General features: G+C 41.6%; 2 protein-coding genes across 4 annotated transcripts in view; one reads left to right on the top strand and one right to left on the bottom strand.

Annotated features, from left to right (window-relative positions):
• The window catches only part of phkb (phosphorylase kinase, beta), a 104359-nt gene extending 96670 nt beyond the window's left edge, over positions 1 to 7689 (bottom strand). The window contains exons 1-3 of one of the 3 annotated variants that reach the window (XM_076028419.1): positions 7553 to 7689; positions 6756 to 6865; positions 5517 to 5603 (exon numbers count right to left, since the gene is read on the bottom strand). In XM_076028419.1, coding sequence (XP_075884534.1) covers positions 5517 to 5603; positions 6756 to 6810 — 142 coding nt within the window. In that variant the 5' untranslated portion in view covers positions 6811 to 6865; positions 7553 to 7689. The remainder of the gene's footprint in view (positions 1 to 5516; positions 5604 to 6755; positions 6866 to 7552) is intronic. The other 2 variants (XM_076028418.1, XM_076028417.1) reach the window with 2 other exon arrangements.
• Positions 7690 to 7909: 220 nt separating this feature from the next.
• Positions 7910 to 24989, top strand: part of itfg1 (integrin alpha FG-GAP repeat containing 1) — a 134282-nt gene continuing 117202 nt past the window's right edge. Inside the window, exons 1-6 of the mRNA XM_076028423.1 lie at positions 7910 to 8353; positions 8596 to 8680; positions 8837 to 8970; positions 11428 to 11485; positions 11871 to 11954; positions 12046 to 12140. Of these exons, the coding sequence (XP_075884538.1) occupies positions 8170 to 8353; positions 8596 to 8680; positions 8837 to 8970; positions 11428 to 11485; positions 11871 to 11954; positions 12046 to 12140 (640 nt within the window). The 5' untranslated portion in view covers positions 7910 to 8169. The remainder of the gene's footprint in view (positions 8354 to 8595; positions 8681 to 8836; positions 8971 to 11427; positions 11486 to 11870; positions 11955 to 12045; positions 12141 to 24989) is intronic.

Here is a 24989-nt window from a genome sequence, read left to right as displayed (position 1 = left end):
AATGCTTAGCAAAGCTTATCAAAAGTCACATCCTTCTCTAATCCCGGCATTATTTTTTTTTTTATCTACAATTCTATTTGTGTTCAGATTAAACAAACACGATAAGACGCTCCATTTAATGCCTTGGAACAAAATGGCACATGGCACAGGGAGCGGGTGGCGGGGGTGGAGGTGGGGGTGGGGGTGTCCTATTCCAGCTTGGTGTAAAACAAAGTCATTTTCACACCCAGCACAGACGACATGTATGTGGCAAAATGTATTCACACCAATCTGTCACCGTCAACATGGGTTTTCTTCAGGGAGGTGCAGTCAGGTGACATGAGAGATGGGCCGCCGAGCAACAAAACGCTTGGCCAAAGTCACACCAACGCAGTGGCCCATTCTATTCAACGGAGTTGCTCACCTAGCGCATATGCATTTACCGCCACATTACGCGGCTCATAGAGCAGCATGCGCAGTCGTGTCACTTCCTATCATGTCTCTGGAACTTTTTTTTTTTTTTTTTTCAAGACAGATTAAAAGTTCGTGACTTCAAAATGTACAATAGGAACATTTATGAGAATTGGTGAGTCCAGTCAGCCAGTTTACAGGGTTTTTTTGCATTGCGGTCTATGGGGAAAAATGCTTTTTTGGCTGCGTGGGATTTTTGACTGCAGTACCGCAAGCGACCATCGGGAAAAATGATATGTCAGTCGAGTATTCAGCTCTTATAACATCCAGAGTTCGATCCCCAGTCAGGTCACACCAAAATGCAGCACCAAATGGGGCTGTGCTTGGACAAATCCATAGCTGTGTCAGGAATAAATCCGATGCAAGGGGGAATCCAAAAAATATATATATATATAAAAAGTTACGCCAAACAAAACATGCAAATAAGTTTGCTGTGGTGACCCCAGAAGGGCGACATCCGGAAGGCTCTGCGTACTTGGAGTGAGGCTGCTCAAAGCAAAGATCAACATCAACATGTGCGTAGCAAGATCTAGGGAGAACGCTAAATAAATATCAGCATTTCTATAAAAACACATAAATAAACTATGTTGGACTGGCCAGAGATGGATGAGTACTGAGGTGGTGTAAGGGGGTAACACTGTATCTTCTAAAAAAAAAACCCCACAAAACCCTGGAGAACAAACAAACAAACAAACAAATAACCATAGAAGCCAGTTTTCCTTGACAAAACACATTTGCTCCATTTCTTAATCGGCGGGAGCCAGACGGCGGAGGGATATTGCTTTCTGCCTGGGGGTGCTATCAGGAAGCAGGGGTCAATGGTGTGTGGCCACAATGCCACATGAATACGAATACAACGTCGCGGAGACGCAGCGGGGGGGAGGGGGAGCATGAAGAAATGAGAGAAAGCCATTCTTGACGGAGTGATGAACGAAGAGAGGTCGTGCTGCACCCCATGCCCCCCCCCCCTCCCCCCCGTATCCCTGTTTTCATTACGGCAACAAACAACGGCATTATAAGGTGAAAAATGCAAGTGTGGGTGTGTGTGGGGGGGTGGGCGGGGGAAACAAAACAGCCCAGATGGAGACTGGCGGGGAAAACAAAGTTGGTTTGATTTGGTTTCAGCTTTGCCCCCCAACCTCGGCCCCCTCCCCATCCCCTCTCCTCCCAACGACGGCGAGAAAGGCAGGTATATTGGTGGGCAGGTCTGGGTGCTGCCGATAACGACGTCGGCTTTGTTTCCCCTCAAGAATTGGACGTGGAGCTTCCAGCTGAGCTGCCACCCAGACGCAACAATTAAACCAGCTCCGCGCGCAACCTTTTTGATTTTTTTTTTTCTTTTTTCAACACACTGCAATCCGACGGAGGCTTTTCTTCTATAAAAAATAAACAAAAAAAAAAAGAAATCAAAAAAAAAATTCTGCAGGCTTTTTAAAAACGCAGCCGATGCTGGAGGTGACGCTGCGGTGGCTGATAGCAGTAGATCAGTTCTGGTTGAGAGCTGTACCTGATGCACGCGCCGTTTGTTGTCCTCTTGTGTTTTTGCAAAAAAACAAAAAGAAAAAAACGAGCCCGCGTGGAGTCTTACGAAGCCAGCTAGCCACCCAGCCAGCAACCAACCAGCAGACATTTTTGAAGAAGTACATAGCCACATGGGCAGACAAGAACCTCCACGTTCAGAATGCCAAGCCCCCGTTATACCACCCCACCAGGAGCTGAACAGGACTAGCTGATTGCACTACTGTACATACTGTAATTTTACCAGACTTATTAACCACTACTTACTTGCATCACTGTCAATAACCTCTCTGCACTAATGTAATATACTACAAACATGAAAACCATTGCATATTCGAAATTCAGATGAATTTCTCATGTGTACATGTATGTAATTATTAACAAGCTCGCTGTAGCATTATACCTATGTTGGAACCACACCTCAGGCTTGAGGCAAAGCCTCACTACCATGCCTGCAGGTCGAATGTAGACCAGAAGATTTGGTCTGAGCAAGTCAAACTGCTGCCTTCTGACACGGATCTGCCACTTTTAGAATTCCAGTTTTGACATGCAAAAAAAACAACAAAAAAAAAAAAAAACAAGTGAATATTTCGCATTTCAGTACAAATACATGGAAGAGACTCAGGTCCCTGTTTACACAAAGACGGGTTTCTCTGAAACGGCACAGACCAGAACCACATATTTTTGAAAAGGCTCTGCAGGGTGGATAAGTTTGAAAAATGCCGCGATAAACATCTGTATGATTTTTGTTGCAGTGAGGTCGAGTTCACCTCAACGCAAAATGGTTTATTTCATATTTTCTTTCTTCTATTTTTTTTTTAGTTTCACTAGTCTGACTAGTGTGACTTTAAAATAGCCAGTAATATGTAACGCATGTTTGTGAATTTGTGTTGAATCTGCTGATGGTGGTGCAGCACTTCTGAAGTTGTTCGGCAAGGAAACCAGTTAAATCAGAAACCAGTAGGGAGTAGGGAAATAACACCCACCGTGAGGTGCAGACGACCACTCACAACAACAACCCCGTCAGGCAACGGACTTGTTCCTGCTATTAATGATCAACCTGCAGTGTTCTCATGAACCTCCACTACAACAAACCGCAAACAATAGCGAACAATAACACACGGTGCTCGTGGATCGATCGTGGATTGTGTGCAAAGTGAAAATAAACATAACGAAAACAATCTGTAAAACTCCTGTTTTACTTTCAATTTATTTTCTTTTGGGTCGGCGGACTGGGATATTGAGGAAGGAAACCTAAATGACAAAAATGTTCTTGAATTTTTACTGGCACGACTCCTTGTGTTCTAAAGTAACCTGGAGCAGACGTTCAACTGCTAATGTTGTTAGCACGCTGCTACTTCTGCAAAGACACCGTGCTTCAGGTGCTCTTCTCCATCTTCCGCCTTCAGGGAGTAAACTTGTGGCGCCACACCGAGCCTGGCATAGGTACTACATCATTTTCAGTCGTTTCCGGCGTCTCGATGTAAATGGGAAAAATTTTGAAAACAGATTTGTGTAAACGTGTTTTTTTTCGAGAGAATTTTCGAAAATTGTCCGTTTCAAAAAATGCCGTCTCCGTGTAAACGGCCCCTCAAGGTAAATGAGGCTCACCTTTGATTGGCTCAACTTTGATTGCGCAATCGCTCGCAAACTGTGCTCTGTCACTTTTGACACTTTTAGTGTAGGCCCTCTCTCCCTTGCTTTCCAAACTTAGGTGATGTTCACAATATATGTGTGGAACCTGTTTTGTGTGCTCAGCGATCTTACAGCGGCCGTGCAGAGGCACTGCGTGAGGTAGGCAGTTTTTTCTCCTCCCCAACACTAGGGGACGATATCATTGTCTCGATGTCTTTTTTAGCGTGTTTCCCGGTTAACATCTTTCGTTTCAAATGAACAAAACAACTGGGGTGCGATACAACACCAGTGTAATGTCCGTACTGGTCTTCAATTTAACGAGATTCCTCACCAAACGGCGGCAGATGTGCTTCATCACCGTCAGGGATTGGTCACTAACATACACAATATATTACTGGCGATTTTACTATCGAAGCCCACAGCTAATATACTCTTCTAAGTTAGCGTTACATACTATTGACATTTTTAAAAAGGAGGAAATATGATATACACAAATTAGCGTGGAGCTGGACTTCAATTCACCCGAATAAAAAAACTCCATAAAATATGACTGCGGTCAAGCCAGCCAACAGTTCGACAAAAGCAGTCGAGCTAGCAGACACTCACTTTTTGCTGGCTCCATGTACACCAGGTATTACGGTAATCACTGAGCATAATGGGGAAACCGGATATAATTGCTTTCCTCTGTACTCGGTTTCAGATTATTATTTTTGGAAAATTCTTTGTTGTCAGTTCATTCTTCCATGTCTGCCTGGTAGTACACCACCCAAAGAAACCCTCCACTGAATTTCAGAAAATTCCGATGTAGCATTTCAAGATTAGGATTTATCTGTTTAATATTCTTGATTTCAGACTAAAGTTTTGGGGAAATTCCTGATTTTCAGCCCGTCATTCCACTTCGGGGTGGTACCACCCACCCCGACTCCCCACCACTGAATTTCAGAAAATTCTGATGTGGCATTTCAAAATAAAGCTCCTCCGAAATTGTCACTTTGTGGTTATGCTGTAAATTATCTTAGGTTGATATTTTGTGGAAATTCCTGATTGGCAGACCATTATTCCACTTGAGGGTGGTAGCACACAACCCTAGGAAGACTCCCACTGAATTTCAGAAAATTCTGAAGTAGCATTTCAAAATAAAGCTCCTCCAAAACAACAAATTGCTACACCAGCAGCAGCTGCGTGGCAGGGCCGTGGTAACTGCCTCACACACCGGCAACTAGAGTGGCAGGCAGGAAGTGCCACAAGCTGCTGCTGCCACCAATTGAGCCAGCCCTTAGCTGAATGAGGCTGTCACAAATGCCTCTAGCATGGAAGAAATGACATGGCCTCTGCCAGGAGGAAGGCCTATGATTGCGCAAGCAGATTCTCAAATATTGCTGCAGGTATTGGTACACGAAAGACACCTGTCAACATTTGTGAATTTAATCCATCGCCTCCTGCCAACCACATAGATCAGTCACACAGACTTTTTCACCAGAGTCAGGAATCGTCTCTCTGTCTTTGATTTGAAGAGATACTTTTCCTCAACTGTAATTATACTAGTCATCTACAACAGCTTGCATTACAGTCCCTCAACCTCACTGCCAACCACTCCTCCTGGAACACCTCATAGCCTCCAGTTGCCAGACAGTTTAACCTGTGAACAGTTTCTCTCCACAACACAATCAATTTCCGCTCTGTATCTCAGTACAGTTATTTCTTCATTGGAGGAAAAAACAACAACAGATGCTTAAAGATAGCGAGCAAGTTCACCGCATACCCTTTTTTTGTGGATGGGTCTGCATGTCTGATGATAATTCGTGGCATGAGCCTTTTTCTTTCATATGTACTTGCATGATATATAGCCTCAATATAGAAACTTTTGCTGAACGTTATCGAAAAGGCTGTCCATTGTGGATTTGTGTACTCACCAGCGTTGTAGTAACGGTCCAGCTTTTCCCAGAGAGGCTCATCCTCCCGCTGAAGGATGGACAACTTGAGCGGTTCATAGATGGAGCCTGATGAATGACACACGTGTTACCCTCAGGGCTTAATAGTGATGCTCTCCAGTTTTACAGATCTATGACATGCACACATTAATACTTCTAGTTAGAGAGTCGTATCTGTCCTGTCTCTCACTGGCACTAGGTGCTTACAATATTTCAACAGCAGTGAAAAGTCACATGAAATATTTATTCATATATTCACAAAGATATGGTTTGTTTTGTTTAGCTTCCTTTTTTTTTTTTTAGTTCCGGGCAAATAGCACGATTCAATACATTTCCATTTATATCTGCAGTAACCGTATGTAGGGAGAATAATGGGGTGAATTTACTTACACGTTTTCCATGAATATAAGTGAAAATATCATCTTAAAATACAATAGGTGCATGCTATAAGTTCATCGCAAGCTCCCTGCAACACAGGGCACCGCAAAGAGGGTCGGACACAAAAACAATATTCAGGCCTGCAGCTCAAAATTCGAATGGTAATGTGGTTCATCACCACACTCTGTTTCCCTCTGAGGTGGACTTTGAGGGGAGCCCTATCTGTTCGACTTTCTCTATTTTCAGACACTTTTCACTTTGCAGAGATTTGCATTTTAATAGGTTCGACCTTGGGTCAATACCACAGGTACTGGAAAAATTCACATTCTGGCTGAAATTAGCATAATTTCCATCAGCTTAAAAGTTGCTTGCTACAAAGCTGGGCCATCTCTCTCTCTCTCCCCCTCCCTGTTTTTTTTTTTTTTTTGTGTTAAAGATAATACTTAGACAGAGCAGAGAGGGAGTCCAATATCTCAATTTTAATTTCTAACATGAGATCAGACAAACGTGGGGAATCATTTTGTGGCTGGCTGTAACGAGCTCACAGCTGACTTGAGTGGTGCAGACACCTAACACAGGTCCAAATGTAGTGCACAATATGACCTAGATTTATTTTCTGTCAGCGCTGCTGAGGTTCCTATGGTTACTTGTCAGAATCATTTACAAGTTCATCTTGCTTCTCACTCTGACAAAGAGCCAATGTTAGGGCATCAATAATGCATCTTATAAAAAAGGGATCAAGTACAACTTTCCTTTTTAATTTTATCATGTATTTTGGTTGCCAAGTCCAGAGAATACCGTGATCGTAATCCTTTTGATTGAGATCTGCTGCTCTCTACTTACCATATCTCTTAACTTTCCGTTGAGGTTCGGCCCTCGTGGCCACAGACGCAGCCATTTCAACAGGCGTAATTAAAGGCAGATTGTCTCTCTCTCTCAGCTAAATCAAAAATCTACAGCGATTCACAAGGAGGAGTTAGTAACAAACAGATTTCAAACATGCATGAATCAAGAATGAATTACAACATTGGGTGATGTTGACAATCTCAAACAGCATGCAGTGAGATGCAGTGCATCATATACAGGAATGCAGTTTTTAAACATTTCCAAAATGTGGACGAATTACAAACGTCTGAATGAAAATAATGTAATTATTATAATAATAAAAAAGAAAAATTCCTGCAAAACAAAATTAGAAGAAGGGCCTACGTGATTGTAAAATGTAGGGAATGCAGGGAAAGCTTGTTAACACATATTAAATTTCAGACATTTAGGTGAATAGATGGGTAGCCTAAAAAAAACCCTGCTGAGTATAAGTGCATCATTGTGGTTTCCAAGCCACCAAGGGCGATATTGTTCAGTCATTATGCAGACGTTTGGCTACAGCTAAGAAGGGTGAGATGTAATAGCAACAGGATAGACCTGAAGACACGCTTAAAATAGCTTAGTGGTACAGTGCGTTTCCACCTCTGACCTTTCATGCTTGTCCCGTCTCTGAACTGGGCAAATTAACCAGGAAGGCCAAGTCACTTTTACCTCGCGTTCAGAGACAGTAAACGGTCAGCTTCACACAGTCACTGGCACAAAAAAAGCAGAAGTGCGACAACCCGTATGTGGTCATGCATGTAAATGAACCTGACCTGATCTTTTTGATCGGGCTTTAAACTCCAGGAGTTTCCAGCCGACATCTGCCAGGCTCGCCATGTTTCGAAGAGTGTGAAAATTGCAATACAAGTTTGACCATTTCCGCTGGGCTCATTCAGAGTAAAATAAAAGTGGGAACAGATTGTATCATTATTTTAGTGTCAAAATAAAACATCGTCCTGAAAATGTTAAAAAACCTTAAATAGCAATGACGCTTAATTATATTTACTGTGATCGCAACCGAAATGGAATTTTGTAAATTTTACAGGTATTTATTTTGAAAGACCTGCTAGACTGCTTCCGATTTTGTTCCAGCTAGTGCTCCACAGCTTTCTGTCAGCTGTCAAACTACCCGCAAGCACGACACTGACGTAAACGAACAAACGATATTTCGACTAATTCCAAACGTGTTTTCTCGAAATTTTGAATTTCACGTCCCATATTTTAATATAAGTAACAATCATGACCATAGTTTGCATTATGAACTGCACGTTTATTTGAAAGATCGGCTGCCGTAAAATTCCATAGAAGAAGAAGAAGAAGAAGAAGAAGAAGAAGCCGTATTCCTGTTTGCCGTATAGCAGGTGATGTTGTTGCGTTGAGCAGCTCCAGAATGAGGATGTGGTTATACAATTTCAATATTTTAGTGCTTTTGCTGCTTTTTGCTTGTCCGCACAACGTTTCTCCTCTTCAAGACGTTACGGCGGACCTTTTCGGTGATGAGAACTATGGGACTGTGGCAGCGTTTGGAGATTTTTACGCGGATAAACAGACAGACATGTTCATCATCAGAGAACGTAAGCTAACCGATTAGAACTCTGTTCTCTTATCGTTCTGTTTAATGTTGTGCTCCGAATGTGCGGTGTTAACGTAATATTGCAATACATATATCGTTATCAATTCAACACATTATTCAATTTGTGTTTACCTTCGCTGTATTCAACGAATATGTCCACTGGTCTAACTCTTCAGCTTTATATTCATACAGACGTCTGAATTACCGTGCAGTATATTGAATAATCTTTGACTTTGGTTTCAGAGTCTGAAGTGTTGATATTCTTGGCTGACTCAAATAAACCGTACTTCAAGCCTAAGGTCAATATCACGAAAGACGTTTTCCCAAGGTATGTATGCTGATCATCACTCCCCCCCTCCAGTTATTGCACTACGCACGTGGTTTTCCCCTGTATCCTGTAGTAGCGATTACAGAGGAGTGGAAGGATGCTTCTCGTGGAGGTCACTGGTAGATTGTTTTGGTTGTCTGTCCTCCTGTTCTTCAGTGACACCATCATCACCAGTGTGGTTCCTGGAGACTATGATGGAGACTCTCAAATGGATGTCCTGCTCACTGCTGAGAGCAGCGGCGACAAGAACACCACTATTTTCATCTTCTGGGGCCATGGCCAAACATTAGGTACAGTTCAACAGATTGAAAGTCACTGGAACCTGCTTTCCACTCGAAGTTGCATTAGCTTAAGCTGCTTGCATTAGTCTGCAGTGTTATTCTGCTGTTTGTCTTCGCTCTCGCAGTTTCTTGTTATGTCTGTCCACTTTTAAAGAACATCTATTGTGCAAGTCAGCCTGAGAAGATCTCAAGAGCGGTGAAGACATGAGCACAAACAGACACACTGTCTGAAAATAATTTTAAAAGTTTTTCTGAGCCCATGTTGCAATATTTCTCATCCTCATTTCAGTTGCAATGCTATCTTGTAATATTCAATGCTCCCCCCCAAAAAAAACAACAACAACTAAAAAACACAGTGTCAGTACAGTTAATTGTCTATGCACAGTGGGGGAAAAAATAAATAAATTAGTATTTAGCAATGCATTTCAGTAGCGTAAATGTTACCTACCTCACCACTGTAATTAACTAGTGCTCTTATACAATATACTAAGCTGCATCACGGTGTACTTTTTCTATTATTCTTTTTTTTTTAGAAAAGAGAACATTTTAATGCACCTTTAAATATTTATACTTCATAATAATGTATATATTTACTTTCTTCCTTTCCCCTCAACCAAACACACATATTTTTACCCTGTATGTTGACATGCACGTGCTTAAAGTCTGTAGTGATTAACCTCCATGCTATCCATGGCTGTATAAGGCCCTATGCAGTTTGTCAAATATAATATCGCGCTAAATAAGGAATGATGGTTGGTTTGGTTACACTGAATATGACTCATTGCCGATTATAAGTTTTCTGTTATCCACATATTTGCATATTACTTTTATTTCCTGCATATTTTTGATTAATTGTGTAAAATGTTTTGATTGAAAACCTTTTGGGTTTTAATCGAGTATTGCGAGTTAAACATTTCTAAAAGAAGAAATAACAAAATAAAGCATAACAAAAAATACAGTGTATCAAAATGTTAGAATATTCCTTAAAGGTTTGAAAGTTTCTTGTTGGACAGTGATAATTCTATGTATTTGACCTACATAGTCCTTAGACATTCTTTTATCTCAATGAATTGGAAAGGCTGCAGGGTTTCCAGTGTCCCAGAGGACACGCATTCACTTCCTGCACTCAGATGGTAGGCCACTGAAAGTCATATACAAACTGCTAGCTGGAAGGTTTCTGTCGGAACTGCAGTCATCTCTATTGTCGGGGGCAGCAGCCTTCAAAGTCAGGAACACGTGGGAGCCTCATTAGAAGTGAACGGAGGCTACAATTAGTGTGTCAAGTGCCACCATACACAAATCCGTCCAGGAAATGGGCCGCATTCCAACCCACTTTCAAACCAAGGACAACATCAGTACTTAAACATTGAGCCAAAGCAGGGGTGGGCAAACTTTTTGACCGGTGGGCGACTATGGGCTCTAAAATTTGCCAGAGGGGCCGGAGCAGGAGCAGCTGGATGGAGTGTTTTGATGACCCACCTCATAGAAGGAGAAAAATATATCATGAAATATGTTGGAAAAATGTTCTTTAATGTCAATTGAAAATGAAGAAAAGTGTTACAACAAAATCTGTGTCTTTGAAGGCCCACGGTATTTCGCTCTTTATTTAAATGACTCTTAAAACACTGAAAAAATGGATGAAATACAACTGTTTTACTTAGTTCAGCAGGCCGGATTAAAAAGTTTAACGCACCATGTATGCTGATAGAGTGAAAGCCATGGAGGTGCATATTCTGACTACCCTCCGCCCTCCATCTTCATGATACTCAGCAGTCCCAAGTTGTTTCAGGTGAAAATTGCTTTGTAAATCAAGATCCCAGCGTCTGGGGGGAGAGTGGGAAGGCACAGAATCCAAGTTTCCAGTCGGTTCGCGATGGTTTTTGGATGCCATGTTATCTGCTGCTGTTTACCGACCATTTATCAGAAGATTTTTTTTTTTTTAGAGCCTCTCCTGCTTCTTTCTGCTGACTGTTTTCAATATTGTAGTTTTCTTTAGAAGCTCCAATAAAGTGGGTCGTGATTGATGGGATTAGGATGACTTAATTTAATGAAAACACTGGGGAATAAATACACACACTTTGTTGACAAGTTCATGATTGTCCCATGGTCACAACTCGACATTCAATAGTAATCATGGCATATTTTGTTTTCATAATACAGACTTGCATTATTTTTTTACCCTTGCACAATTATTAACATTGTGTCGAAGCGTTGCATTTTTATGAAGGAGAATTTCATTAAATTCCAAATAAATTGTTATTGCTGACGTTTGAACACAGCATTAGTTTTAAAAAGAAAAATAGAGTATATTTATTTCAAATTTTTTTGAAATTTATTATTTTTATGTCTGATGGTACCAATGAAAATAACTCAAATGTATTTGTTTGTTTAGGGTTTTTTTCTTGCATTTTGTTTGTGTATGTCTCTAAAACTATGTCTTACTGAGTGCTTTTTCATTTTCTGCAGATACCAGCGTAAGGCTCAAATTGAACAAGACATTTGTAGACCAGCCTCTTGTCATGGAGTAAGTTCAATTGTGACTGGTGTGAATGAAGCGTCCCACTTAGTATTTTGTTCATGGTCGGTTCAAAGTAGTCGCACCGATGATGACCATTTTCTTCGTGTGCGGCCATGTCGAGAATGAATTGTTCATTTATATACAGCTCATAGAACCTGTCCAAGTTGAGGATCCACCCATTGCAGCAGCTTTTAAAGTGACTGACTGAAAGAAAATCCTGATCAGAATCACAGCAAATACGATGCTGAGCCGATGATTTCCTGACAACATATGAATATATTAATTGATATTCAATATTGATTAATATTAATTATTATAAATTAAAGATGAACAGTTAATGTTGTACTGCTATTCACTTTCAGTGGTTCTAATCTTGAATCTCTGCCCGCAGCTTTAACGGGGACATGATCCCAGACATTTTGGGAGTCCCCAAATCATCCAACCCATCGACGGAAGTCTGTTATTTCACACAGAGGTAATTTCATTGCAATGTAAAAATTTGTGCCTACATTTTTATTACTTGTTGTGTTTTTCCTAAATTGTGGCGTTTTTTTTTCCCCCTCCAGGACTTCAGATTGTCGGAACGCTCTCAGCTCGCCCGTCAACATTAAAATTCCTCACTCTAACGCTTTCATTGATCTCAACAAAGACTTCACGGCTGGTAAGTTTGTGTTTTGTTTTGTTTTTTTCACATGACAAAAAACAGTTTAAGTTATCCATATCATCTTTCCTATTAAGCATTCAGAGGGTCATATTCATTACTTGCAGCTGACCAGTTTCTGGACACTTCTCATTAGGCCTTGTTTGGCAGGGCAAAGATCTCACATCACTGAGGAGCTCCAGCCTGCTCTCTATTCTTTTTTGTATAGTTAAAGATTACTGTGTCATATAAAAGAGATGGTAAATAATTTCTACTTTTTATATTTTATACATCATGACTGCAAATGTCATGGATCATAAATCTGCATTTCTTGTGTGTTTCAGCCTGTATTTGGTGATACAAAACGAAACATATTCACATGCCCTCAGCACTTGTTGTTACTGGAAGCTCACGTCCTTGACTGTAGGATTTATTGTCTGTGTAGTAGGGCTTCACGGTATATCTAAAATGTATTATTGATCGAGGCAATATACGCAATGCTGCTCGAGCTTTTTTGCTGAATTGTAAAGTCAAGCGTGCGAAGGAAGAAGATGGTGTTGTGGTTAAAGGAAAGAAAAGTTTTTTTTAGTTTTTAGTGGACAATATTAAATATTCTCTTCTCAAGTAAGCAAAAAAATACATGGCCACATGCAGAACTGTTGGTTCATTGCTGTCACATGTACATACAGTACATACATACGTGTGTGTGTGTGCGCTTATGTGTATATTTATATACTTCAGATTTATATTGTTTAGCATTCATTGGTGACAACAAAGAAAAATTAGAAGTGTGTTCCCGTGCGTGTAAAAATAAAATGATCATCATGTGGAAGTTTGCGAACCATACCGTGCCAAAGCCAAACCAGTCATGGCCAACCAACCCCGTGATGGGGTGGAAAGGGATTGGTTTCCCCCCCCCCCCCCCCCCCCCCATAAGAATTTGAGAAGGCTGGTAAGAAGGGTTGTGTGAAAAGGAACGCTATGATACAAGCTAACGCCCTGTTTATGCCTGCTCTTAAGGTGGCTGTACTCGCGCAGTCCTGACTAGGTGGAGCCTCCCCTGAAGAGGTTCCGCACGAGTTCATCAGCATTCATACTAGACAAGGACATTTGAGCATCTGAAAATATGTCCCCTTCTGCGCCAGGTGTGTCAGTGCAGTGTAGAGGGCTGTGTTGATGGCATCCTCAGTGGATCTATTTGCCCTGCATGCATACTGGTGCTGGTCTACAGTGGGGGAGAGGGAGGCTCTGATGGGGCCCAGAACTAGTCTTTCAAAGCACTTTGAAACCATTAGTGTTGCTGCGACTGGTCTTCCAGGGAGTCGATGTTGGACTGCTTGGGATGATGGTGGCAGTTTTCGGGCAGGCTGGAACGGTAGCATGTGCTCAGGAGAGATTGAAGATGGTGGTGAAAATCTTTACAAGCCGCTGTGCACAATCTTCGAGGACCCTGTCTGGATTCCCACCAGACCCTCGTGAGATTTTAGGCACACGTTGTCCGGATCTTTCTCAAACTTGTCAAAAAAGTGGGTGAGCTCCTCAGCTAGTGATGCACTGTTTCCCGACGGTGGGTGCCGGCTGCTCCTGTAATTAGTTATTTGCTGGATGTCACTCCACAAACTCCCACTCTATCCTTTCCTTGTATGCTGCCTTTGCTGGTCCAATACTCCTTTTGAGGCCATCATGTCTCGCCATACTTTGCTCCCCTCTGTTCTCCGCCCTGTAGGCTGCATCACATTCTCTCAGGAGAATATGTACCTCATTTCTCACCTACGGCTTCTTCTTTGGAAATACACAAATGCACCTGCTGGTGGTGACCTCAGCACATCTTCTAATTTAAAAGAGTACAGCGAATGTATGTTCCTTTAGGTCCTGTGTGAAGAAAAGAGAGTTTGAAGAGTGTTGAAAGCTGCCGTGCACTTGTAGGGAAGCTCCCTCGGGCCACATCTTGATTGTTTTAACAGTGGGTCGCTGTCTTTTAATAATGGGGCTGTAGGCTGTGGTCAGAAACAGTGACAGATGATCAGACTGTCCCAAGTGAGGGAGGGGTGAATTCTTGGGAATATTGCAGTAGAGACAGTCCAGTGTGTTTTCCCCTCTAGTTGCACATTTAACATGCTGTTCCAAACCTTGGAAGCACTGTTTTCAGGTTGACTTGATTAAAGTCCCTAGCCGCTATAAAAACCCAGTCTGGATATTCAGTCTGCTGTTTATTTATAGCTGTTAACTGGAGTGCTGTGCTAGCATTAGTCCCAGTTTGGATGTAAACAGCCGTGGCAGCAGCAGCAGAAAATTCCCGGGGCAGGCAGAGTGGCCTACACTTAACCGACAACAACTATTGATCAACGTCGTAGTGTCCATCAATTATGGCAGTGTCCGTGCACCATGTGTTCTTGGTAAAAACGCACAGTCCTTCCCTTGCGGGTCTTACTGGAGTCTTTGCTTCCGTTACTGTGGTGACAGTGTCAGGTATTCCCAAATGCAGCCTGGTCTCAATGAAAACCAACAGACTCTCTTGGTCGTCCTCAGATGAGCCCTCCATCGTCGTTTTTCTAGTCATCCCCGTTCTCCATACATCTGGCCAGTCCATTGGTACCTCCTACTCCTGCTTCCTCCTTGAGAACATCCACACATGTCAGGATGGGACGTCCTTGATTGCAATGGCCATGTGTTGTTTCCCATAGCACCAATTTGCTGGCTGGCAGTTCACCATGTCTTTGACAAGTCCCATTCTCCTGGCTGCTATCTTCTCGCTCACCCTTGGTATTCCCTCATACAGGGTCTTGTTGGTCACATGTGCACTCTTGTCGATGTTGATTACTACACGCAACATTCCCGTGTGGCACTCGTCTAGAGAGTTTTGCAAAGTTAGCTTTAGCGTCCAACATTCACTGCCAGACAACGGTCCTGAGGGAGTGACCGTTGTACTTTGATACTAGCAGTGACCTTGATGACGAACAGAATCTTGGTTCATCCATTCGGTTGTTGAGAGACTTGAGGTTGGAGAGTGGTGGCTTGTTTGGGGTTCTCCTTAGCCGTGTATCACCTCCGGCGCATCCGCCGTCTGCCACTCGGAATAGTGATCCACAGAGACCCTGGTGCTCCGAATCAGATGGCTTGTGTCTGCAACCTGGTCAACATTGGTTGTCCCAAACTCACAGTATTAAGTGAGTATTTTAAAGGTCCAGTGTGTAATATTTGGCTTGGTTTATTAGGGACTGAGCCCCAGCGATAAGATCAGCTCCGTAACGAAGCCAGTCTATTTATTTTTATATAGGTAAAAACTTAATATACTGCCTATAAATAGATAATAAAAGTGCATAATCTCAGTACAATAAAAGGATTTGGATTTCCTAACCTTAAAACCGTTCTTATTAATATACAAGAATAGATCAAGGGTCTTGCTCCCAGTTAGCTGCCATCTTGCACTGCCATATTTCTACAATCCAGCTGCAATGTTTCATAATTAGGGTGACTGCTACGTTTTCAAATAAATCAACAAAGAAGAAGGTAGACGAGGTATCCAGGCTTGGGTACACAGGCCACCGTAGTTCACGGGCAAGCTCAGAAGGGGAAGGGTGAGGGAGAGTGAAAGTTACTGCAATCTAAAATGTTACCACTTGATGTCATTGTTTCCTCCTCAGAATCTCCAAATACCACGCATTTAACCTTTAAGACTCAATGTTTTTACAGTGGTGACTGATTACAGAGTGTAATTGGTTTTTGTCAGGTTGAAGGTACTTTACTTTAAAAAAAGAAAAGAAAAAAGCACGCGCCAGAATTATTTCTACATAATTCACGCTTTGGAACGCAAATCAAATCTGTTTTCCATTTTGTCAGGGTCAAGTTGATAGAAGTGTCGTGTTAATGCCTTGTTTTATTTACATCATATAATAAAATCACAGTGGCAACAGCCTGTTTGTAAGGGGCCGACAAGGTGGATGATGGAGGCGTCATTCTTTAAAGTGCTCATCAGTCATTGGACTGACGGGTGACCACTGTGCCCACCTGCTTTACACTCTGCGTGACTTGTAATTCTCCTTCAGCTAGTATAAAATAGAATAGAATAGAATGCCTTTATTAGTCCCACATTGGGGAAACTTACAGCAATTACAGCAACAAGTGCAAAGAGAAGGAAAATCATGTTAATTAAAAATAAATAAAGAAATAAAATAAAACATTTATAGATTAAGAAAGGAAACAAGATATTTGCATTAACTAACCACACACACACTTTCCTCAAAAAGTACCAGGACGGTCGTCAGAAAGCGAATTTGTTATGTCTTAAGTGCTTCTTAAGTGCATTTGGTTGTTATGAGTTTTTATTTTTTTTATATAACTGGCAGGAATTCGCAAAAGCGTAATCACAGAAACTAGCACCGCACATCTGGTGGCTGCCATCCTCTCTGGCTGCCTGTGCTGGTGGAGGCAGACAGATGGACTATGGGGGGAATAAGCAGTGTGCGAACCACAGGTGGGCTGGGGCGGGGGAGGGGCTGACCCCCCTGATTAACGCATGAGACCCCCTGAAAGCCTCAATGCAAAATTTAAGGGTGTCTCATATTGTTTCAAAAAAGCTAAATAAATATAGATGTATATTATTGTCACTAAAGTGTCTTTAAGATCACCCTGTCTTCGATTCTTTTTTTTTTTTTTTTTAATACACATGCTTCAAGTTAAGGAAATTTAGATTGGTATTGAGTAACAATTGAGTAACAATTTCATTTAGATTTCGCACACTGGACTGCCTTTTGCACATTGGCTCTTGTCTGTTTGTTACAATTTTTTGTTGTCTTTCTTTTAGCGCTGCAACAGCGTAGTTTCCCAATGTGAACCAACAAAGTACATCTATTCTATCCTATTCTATTCTAATTGTATCTGTGGAGAGAAGAAAACTCAGGATGGCTCATTGGGAAAATGTCAAGCTGGTGGCCCAACTGGCAGGAAGTGTGTGTGTGTGTATGTGGGGGGTGGGGGGCTCACTGTGGGTGGCCGTTGTGCCTGAGACGATGGAGGAACAGGAACACTTTGAAATACACGGCTGGTTTGAAAGTACAGAGCGGGCCGGGGATGGGCAGGGGGGTGGGGGGGGAGGGATGAAGGCTGTGGGGTGAGTCGTGAGCCCTGAACGTGGCTCAGCTCGCCGCCCGGCTGCGACCACCTGCTCCCCGGACCGTCAGTGGGCCCGAGTGTCACGGTTTTGGCCTCGCTGCAAAAAGAAGAAGGGTAATGTTCACAGACAGGCTGCGATGTGCTGCTTCACCATGCTCTGTCCACTGGAAGGCATTTCTGGCGTCTTTGCTCCATCCTCACGACTCACGCCTCGATGAGGGTGTTGGAGATCATTGTTAATGGCGTTTCGACACGTGTACGCATTTCAGTGCAAGACTGAGGAGAAAAAAAAAAATATATATATATATATATATGTATAACGTCTCTTCAAGATTGTATCTTGGCAACATTAATTTCAGCTGTGTTTCCAACATTAGCGTGTTGCGAGCTTGTCGGTGAATTTCCACATTTAGGATATTAGGGCGTCTACATCTGCCCTTTAGTGATGTCACGGAGGGCAGATATCTCACTTATACCTCTCCCGGTGTCATGGCTATGTCCCCAGCCAGCTGTGTATCACACTTTGCTTCACTCCAATAAACAAGTGGGAAGAGCAACAAAGCGGGAGTTTTGCCCAGGATTGATTAATTGATTGATTGATCAATTTTGTTTCGGTGTCAAACACCCTGATTGGGGCCCAGCCCTCATGGGCTCATTACACACTGATCAATACATTTGATCAGTATTAATAACATTTCCACTATTACGTCCACAGTAGTAGCCACATAAAAATAGGTACACATACAAATTAAAATAATTTGTCACATGGGACAAAAATACTTTGTCAAAATACTTTAATACTAGCAGGCCTTTCCTATAAGTTTAGCCACAGCAACAACCTTATTTTCAAACAACCAGCACAGAATCTCACCTTCATATTTCCAGAATCCACTAGGATTTTTTTTTTTAACTGAATTGATTCAAAAAGACAATTTCTTAAATCATATACATATAAAAGACAGTTCAAAACCAAATCAAATTCATCTTCCGCCAGATCGCCAAGTTCACACAAACGTAAATGTTCAGGTGTACCTTTAGATCCCAGGAAGCTAAAACTAAGCATTTTTGCAGGAGGGTGTAAACAGAGGGCTAATTATGCTGCAGACGGAGTCTCATGCATGACCGATGAGACGCTGCTCCACTGTGTGGGGTGAAGGATGAAATCTGCACCCTAAAACAATTACACCAATGGTCTTAGTCAATTCAGTTGAGTTCAGTTCAAAAATACAGAGAGGAATGTGTGCATGCAGATTGGCACTTTACGATTTAACCATTCATCATCATCATCATCATCATCATCATCATCATAACAATAATGGTCTCTCGGCAGATGGTTTTGGTGGATTAACAAGTGCATAGTTATCTGATATAAACTATATTGAAATTGAGTTAACACTGTCCAGTTATTTGTTTTTTTCAATTTTATCAACCTTGACCACAATGTTTATTCAAGTTGCGGAAGCTGTCAGAGTCACTGTTATATTAGTTATTAATAAATACATAATAAACCATTTATTAATCTTAGTAAGGCGTAGTTCTTGTTTTAGGTCCGGTAGCTGCAAAAAGCACAAGTCACTGTCAACAAGTGCATTGTGATGTGATATCGACTATATGAAATTGGTGATTTTAACGCTTATTAATGTTAATACGCATCTTATAGGGGACTTCTTACCTATTACCTAATGCTTATTACAAGGACCTTAATATACAGCGTTCCCAAAAATGTAACTCGTAACAATTGCAACAACAGAAATACAACCTGAGGCCGCACAAATGGGACGCGTTGCGTCTGTGGGCGGGTCGTGCCCTTCCTGACTTCGCAGTACTCTTGTTGTTGTGAGCTATTTTGTTAGCGTGCTGCCATAAGGACGAAGGCCGTCTCAGGGCCGTGTCGTGACTCCAATTCCAATCGGGTGTCGCGGCTGTAAACGGTCCTATGGTTGTGTATTGGATGACCTCGCTACAACGGCGCTGCGAGCGGGAGGAGAAGGTCTGAAATTGTTTCCTGGCTGGTGTCAAGGCCTCATTTAGGCTGCTTATTGGAGTCTCCGGCCAACAAATCTGGCGCAGACACGCTGCATGTGGCTCATCATCTCTTTTGTCGCCGTCATCCTCCTCCAGAGTACACTGCCCGAGTCTCCAACAGCAGCCCAGTTTTGTCAGTGCAGCTATCATCATCTAGTAGAGAAATGATTGAATTGAATTGTGTGTTTCCTGCAAAATCAATGGCCAATGTTTTCTCTATAAAAATTAAGATATATATTTTAATTCAAACCCCCCCCCCCCTAAAACTGGCCACGAAGCTGCGACCCACTTCAAAACTGCTCCGCAACCCACCAGTTGAGAAACGCTGCGTCTGGAGGATTGTTGGTCAGGAAAATATCCAATGTGGGATAATCGGGAGCTTGAGAATCATGGACTAGACAATGAATGGGAGCACGTGCTTCCTCAGCTCCTCAAAAACTCGTCGCAATAAAGCTGATGGAATGCAGGAGATGCTCTAACCCAGGGGTGGGCAAACTACGGCCCAGGGACCATATGCAGCTTGTTTATCTTTTTAATCGAGCCCACCGAATTTAAATAAATTATATCATTAGTAGGTAAGTCATGAAAAAGCTGTATTTCATCCATTTGTTCAGTGTTAGAATAGTCATTTCAATCAAGAGCGAAATACTGTCGGACTTCAAAGACATATTTTGTTGTAACTTTGCTTTTGTTAGTTTTCGGTTGACATTAAAGCACATGCTTTCTTCATATCTCATGATATATATTTTTTTTTCTCCAACGAGATCGGTCACAAAAACACACTCCATTCATTTGTTCCTGCTTCTTTAAAATTTTGCAACTCGTTGTGGCCCACCAGTCAAAGTTTGTCCACTCCTGCTCGAACCTGCAATACATTGCACAGTGTTGAGGGTATTTTTGCCCGATTAGGTTAAGTTGCAGGAACTCTACCACATCGTGTCAATCTTGAAATGGCTCGCGGGCTGGAAAACTATCAGGGGTGCGATAAGAACTCGTTTGAGGAAAACAGTAGTAATTGTCAAGTAATTATAGCTGCCATTCTGGTGAAAGCGTGCACGGAGGCAGTGATCCCAGCATTAGGATTAATTGCTAGGCAACAGCCGCGCTAGTGCTCTGCGCAGCAACCAATTAAACCGGCTCTGTGTCAAAGTGACTCACTGATTGTCTGACTAATGATGTGGTGCTGCTATATAGGAAGAACATGCACGTGCCACCTAACAAGGGTGGCTTAAAGGAATTGATTCCACCTGGGGTTGATGCTGAATGGCAGAGAGATGCAGATAAAATACTTTTCCTGGCTGTAGTCACAGAGATGCGCTTTCCAAATGCAGAGAGGTTTGAAAAATAAACACAAAAATATGCGATTTTGTTCTTTTCTATTTTGTTCTGACAATATAGAAAATGATTTATTTTTTTTTTCAATATTTTCCAACAATCTGCATCTGACAAAATGATTCACCATTGGGTGTTTTTCAAAAAGAAAATGACAAATTCCCTGAAAGTAATAGATTCAGACACTTGGGTGGGCACAGTTAGAAGAAAAGTTCAAGTGGTGTGAATAATGTCCTCCTTCTATCTTCTATATGGAAGCCACTCCCTTCCCACATTCCCTTTCCTACTCTCATTAGGCTCTCTCCCTGTGTGTGTGTGTGTGTGTGTGTGTGTGTGTGTGTGTGTGTGTGTGTGTGTGTGTGTGTGTGTGTGTGTGTACATATATATATATATATATATATATATATATATATATATATATATATATATATATATATATATATATGTGTCTATATTTATATGTCTATATCTATTTATATGTCTATATATATATACAGTATATATATAGACATATAGACACACACACCTACTTACATATACAGTACATACATATTGTACTTCATACATTGCCCACAGACTTGGCTTCCCCATGCAAGTTCTCCCAGTGGTTTCTATGGAGAAAGTGAGTCAAGCAGTGTGATGCAAGTGTGTGTTTGTGTTGGGACCTAATCCTCCCTGTAGCTGATGCACATACGTTGTTCCCTGTAATGGTTTTAGGAGATTATATTATCTGGAAATAGCATTGCTCTATTCTGTTCGGGTATAGTTCGCCATGTTTATGAATGAGCTGTTTTAATAGATTGGAGTCACACAGCATGGAGCAGGGCTACATATTGGCTTAGAGACGGATTTATTCTGCAAAGCTTCCCACCTTGCACTTGACCTGCATCCTGCCTTTTCCGTGAGCGTGATGGGGGTTCTGGGCTGCGAGAGGCTCGGTGTTGTTCTGGCGTGACTGTCGGGACTGAAAGCATGCCGTGTGGTGCAGTTTGCTGATTTTCAAAGGAGTATGAGTTCCAAACAGTCTTTACTTACTACTGCTACGCAGCCTGCACATTGTCGTCAATTTCACATATGTCCTTGAAGGTGTAGTGCATTATGTCAGAGATCCATTATTGCTGCCATGTGTTTGACAGCCAGTCTTCATTCTTTATTGACAAAAAAAAAAACATGCAATCAAGGTTACATGCAATCAATGTTGTAAGCAGTCAGAAGAAAATAATGTTCAAAGTAAATGTATTTACCCGTAAATGTTGGATATGCAACCAAAAGTTAAAAAAAAAACCAAGCATGTTTCACGGTATCAGTAAGAAAACATTGGATAATTATTACGCAGGTGTATTCCTTTTGTTATCTCCTTTAAACACCACAAATCGTGTTGGCAAGTCGTGTCGAGCTTTGGACAGTTTGAAAAAGCCACTTTCACAGTCTGATGGTTCCTTTCCAGCAGAGAAGGAAGGCTACATATCAACAGTGTTGGCTTATCACCTTTTCCATTTGTTTTTTTTTCCCGTCCATGGTATTACAAATGCAACAATGGTGAGAAGAAGACACTTCTTTTCACATCTTTTACTCGAAGCACAGCGGTGTGTTTGCCAACATTAAATGCGTTTCCATAAAACATTTAAGTATATAGTAAGAAATCTATCACATTAGAACTGTTATATCAATGACACCATTTAAATGAACTGCTTCAAGTTCCCCAAAAAGCTGGTTGATCACTCACTTTTTTGGGTTTTTAGTATGTTTCGAATTAGCTGGAGCACCAAATGTCCACAGGTTCGCTGTGCAGATGAGTTTGTCTATGTCTATGTTGTCTTCATCTAACAGCAGCATTCCTCACAGCCAATGCTGACTGACCAGCAAGCAAATATACTAGTTGATACAAACAGATGCATTTCTGAAATTGATATTCTTCTGACTCTTTAGTTAACATCGACTTCTTTGCATTGCCATGGTGGCTTGTCTTATGGTGTAACTGCACTCTACATTTATACTGTATATATATTTTTATATTTTTGCCTTCTAATACAGTGTTTTTCAACCTTTTTTTGAGCCACTTTTTTTGCATATTTTTTTTACACTAAAAAAAAAAAAAAGCACTCCACCAACCAAAAAGTGATACATTTTAGCCCAATAATGACAATAGAATCTCTTGATTTATTTATACTCATTCAGAGTGAAACCTAGGTCTGTTTAGATGCACACAAAGCTGATATCCTGGGAGAAATTGAGGGAGCAAAATAGGCTCACAATCCTTTTGAAGTCGCTCGACAGTGAAATGTTATTATTTTTTCTCGACCAATTAAGTAAAATTGGATTGTCCACGGCACACCTGGCATTATCTCACTGTACACTAGTGAGCTGCAGCACAATGGTTGAAAAACACTCTTCGAGTGTACTAGTGACTTGTCCAGGTTGCACTCCCGACTCTGCCGTAAGACAACTGCTATAGGCTCCAACGCCCTGTGACCGTGAGTCCTTGCTCAGCGCAGAGATGAATGGAGGGATGCATGGCAACGTACATGGCCTGAAACAGATTTAAGGAGAAAAAAAAAAACGAAAGAAAATGATTATAAATGTTAACTGACCAACAACAAGGGTTTATTTCACTCTCTCAAAAACCGACAAAAGGCCTCGCCACCTCTTCTTGGGCGTTTTTGCTGCTTGTGAAGTGACCAATCATAAGAGGCCCGGCACCTGCCTGGGTTTCCGCTGTTAAGCTGTGAAAAGTCTGTGAATCCAATCAAGCAGGGGGAGGAGAGAACGCTGTGGCAGCCCAGCAGGCCCAAAGCAGCTGCTTGTGCACTGATGATATTATTTTGGCTCTTGCTGTGCTTTATTATTGGCTGCCTGCACCAGTCTTGGTTGTTGAATTTTGTACTGGAGGACTGGAAAAGTGCTTGCGGCAGTTAACAAGCGCAAGTGATAGTAATCAAATGTGTTAATGTGTATGTCCACATGTTGCATAAATGTAATCGCGGCATTAGTTAGTTGTGACTGTGAGTAAGTTGTTTCGGGTGTTACAGTCGTGCAGACGAAGACTTTTTGATATCAGCTGGTCTATACTTTGCCATCAGCAGCAGATCAAAGGGTTACTTTGGTAAGGTTACCTACCTTGCTGACATCATCTGATTCTGGCACATATAGTACACACAGATGCAAGTACAAGTTCCACTCTGGGACAAAGCTTTTCAGTTATACCTCTGCGTGTTTCATTGAAGTGGAGTAACTGTAAAACACGAAAGGAAGAAAAAAGAATTCATCATCTCGGATTCAGACGTCTTGACTGAAACGTCATAGACAAATGTGAGCATGGAAAGTCACTTTGTGCGGTGCTGGAGCCTCCTACGGACGACTATATGTGCCAACACAATTAGGATAATGTTATTTAAAAAATAATAATAATAATAACACGAAATAGATCGATAGATAGTAAAGTTGGAGACGTTATTTTGCAATGTCAATTGGAGTGTACAAATACTGCACTATGGCTTGCAACCAATAATGGTTAACCAATAATAGTAAAGTTATTTTTATTATTTATTCTCGTTTTTTTTTTGTGTTTACTTCAAGTGTGATGTGTTCTATGTACCGTATCAACATGACATACAGCCTGAGTAGTTAATGGTGTGGTCGGACACAAATATTCTAGTGGTCTCTTTGACCATTGGTCCCAAACTATGGGACTGTATTGTAATTACGGTAATTGTTTGTATCGTGGTAAATTCACTGAAGCCAAATTTATATGCACCACTTCATTCACAAAAAAGGCCCAGGTGGGAAAAAAAGTAGCAGAGGCAGCAAGTCTATTGCAATGCAGCCAAACTATGCCACCATATCTGCTCTTGTCACATTACTGCATAACTGGAGGAGCTGGGAATACTCCAAACTGAAGCTGTTGCTTTTGTTGACTTTACATGAGCTGTGCAATGACCTGACCTGTTAATTCTGGGATGAACGTTAACTGTTTAAAAATCCTTATAGTATGCACTGCAAACCTGAATGTCACAGCATGCCTCCATCGCTCACCATGTCATATGCTGGCTGTCATCTGCAATTTTTTTTCAAAACTAATTCCAGTACAGCTGCATGGGGCGGGTGGTGTGTTGCCCCCTGCCACTGCTGCCGTGTCCTCTTTATTAGCAACGCAAGAAATAGCAAAACACGGTAAATACACGGTAATAGTGAAACACCGTGGCTTGATATTCACAGTTAATTTGCTTTGGCCCTTTGTCTGACATTTCTAGTGTACTGTTAAGATTTCTTTGCAATAAACTACAATGAATGGGTTGAAGAATACGATGAACTGCACTATCTAATATTATTTTAATTTTGTGCATCGTGCCAATAACCAGCTATCGGTAAATCACTTAAAAGTATCCGTATGTCCCGAGTGAC

The sequence above is a fragment of the Nelusetta ayraudi genome, unplaced genomic scaffold (assembly GCF_046127955.1).
Source record: "Nelusetta ayraudi isolate G7.1 ecotype Tasmania unplaced genomic scaffold, CSIRO-AGI_Nayr_v1 ptg000023l, whole genome shotgun sequence".
NCBI lineage: Eukaryota > Metazoa > Chordata > Actinopteri > Tetraodontiformes > Monacanthidae > Nelusetta > Nelusetta ayraudi.
Note: the sequence above shows the minus strand (reverse complement) of the source record. Positions and strands in the feature narration are given on the sequence as shown.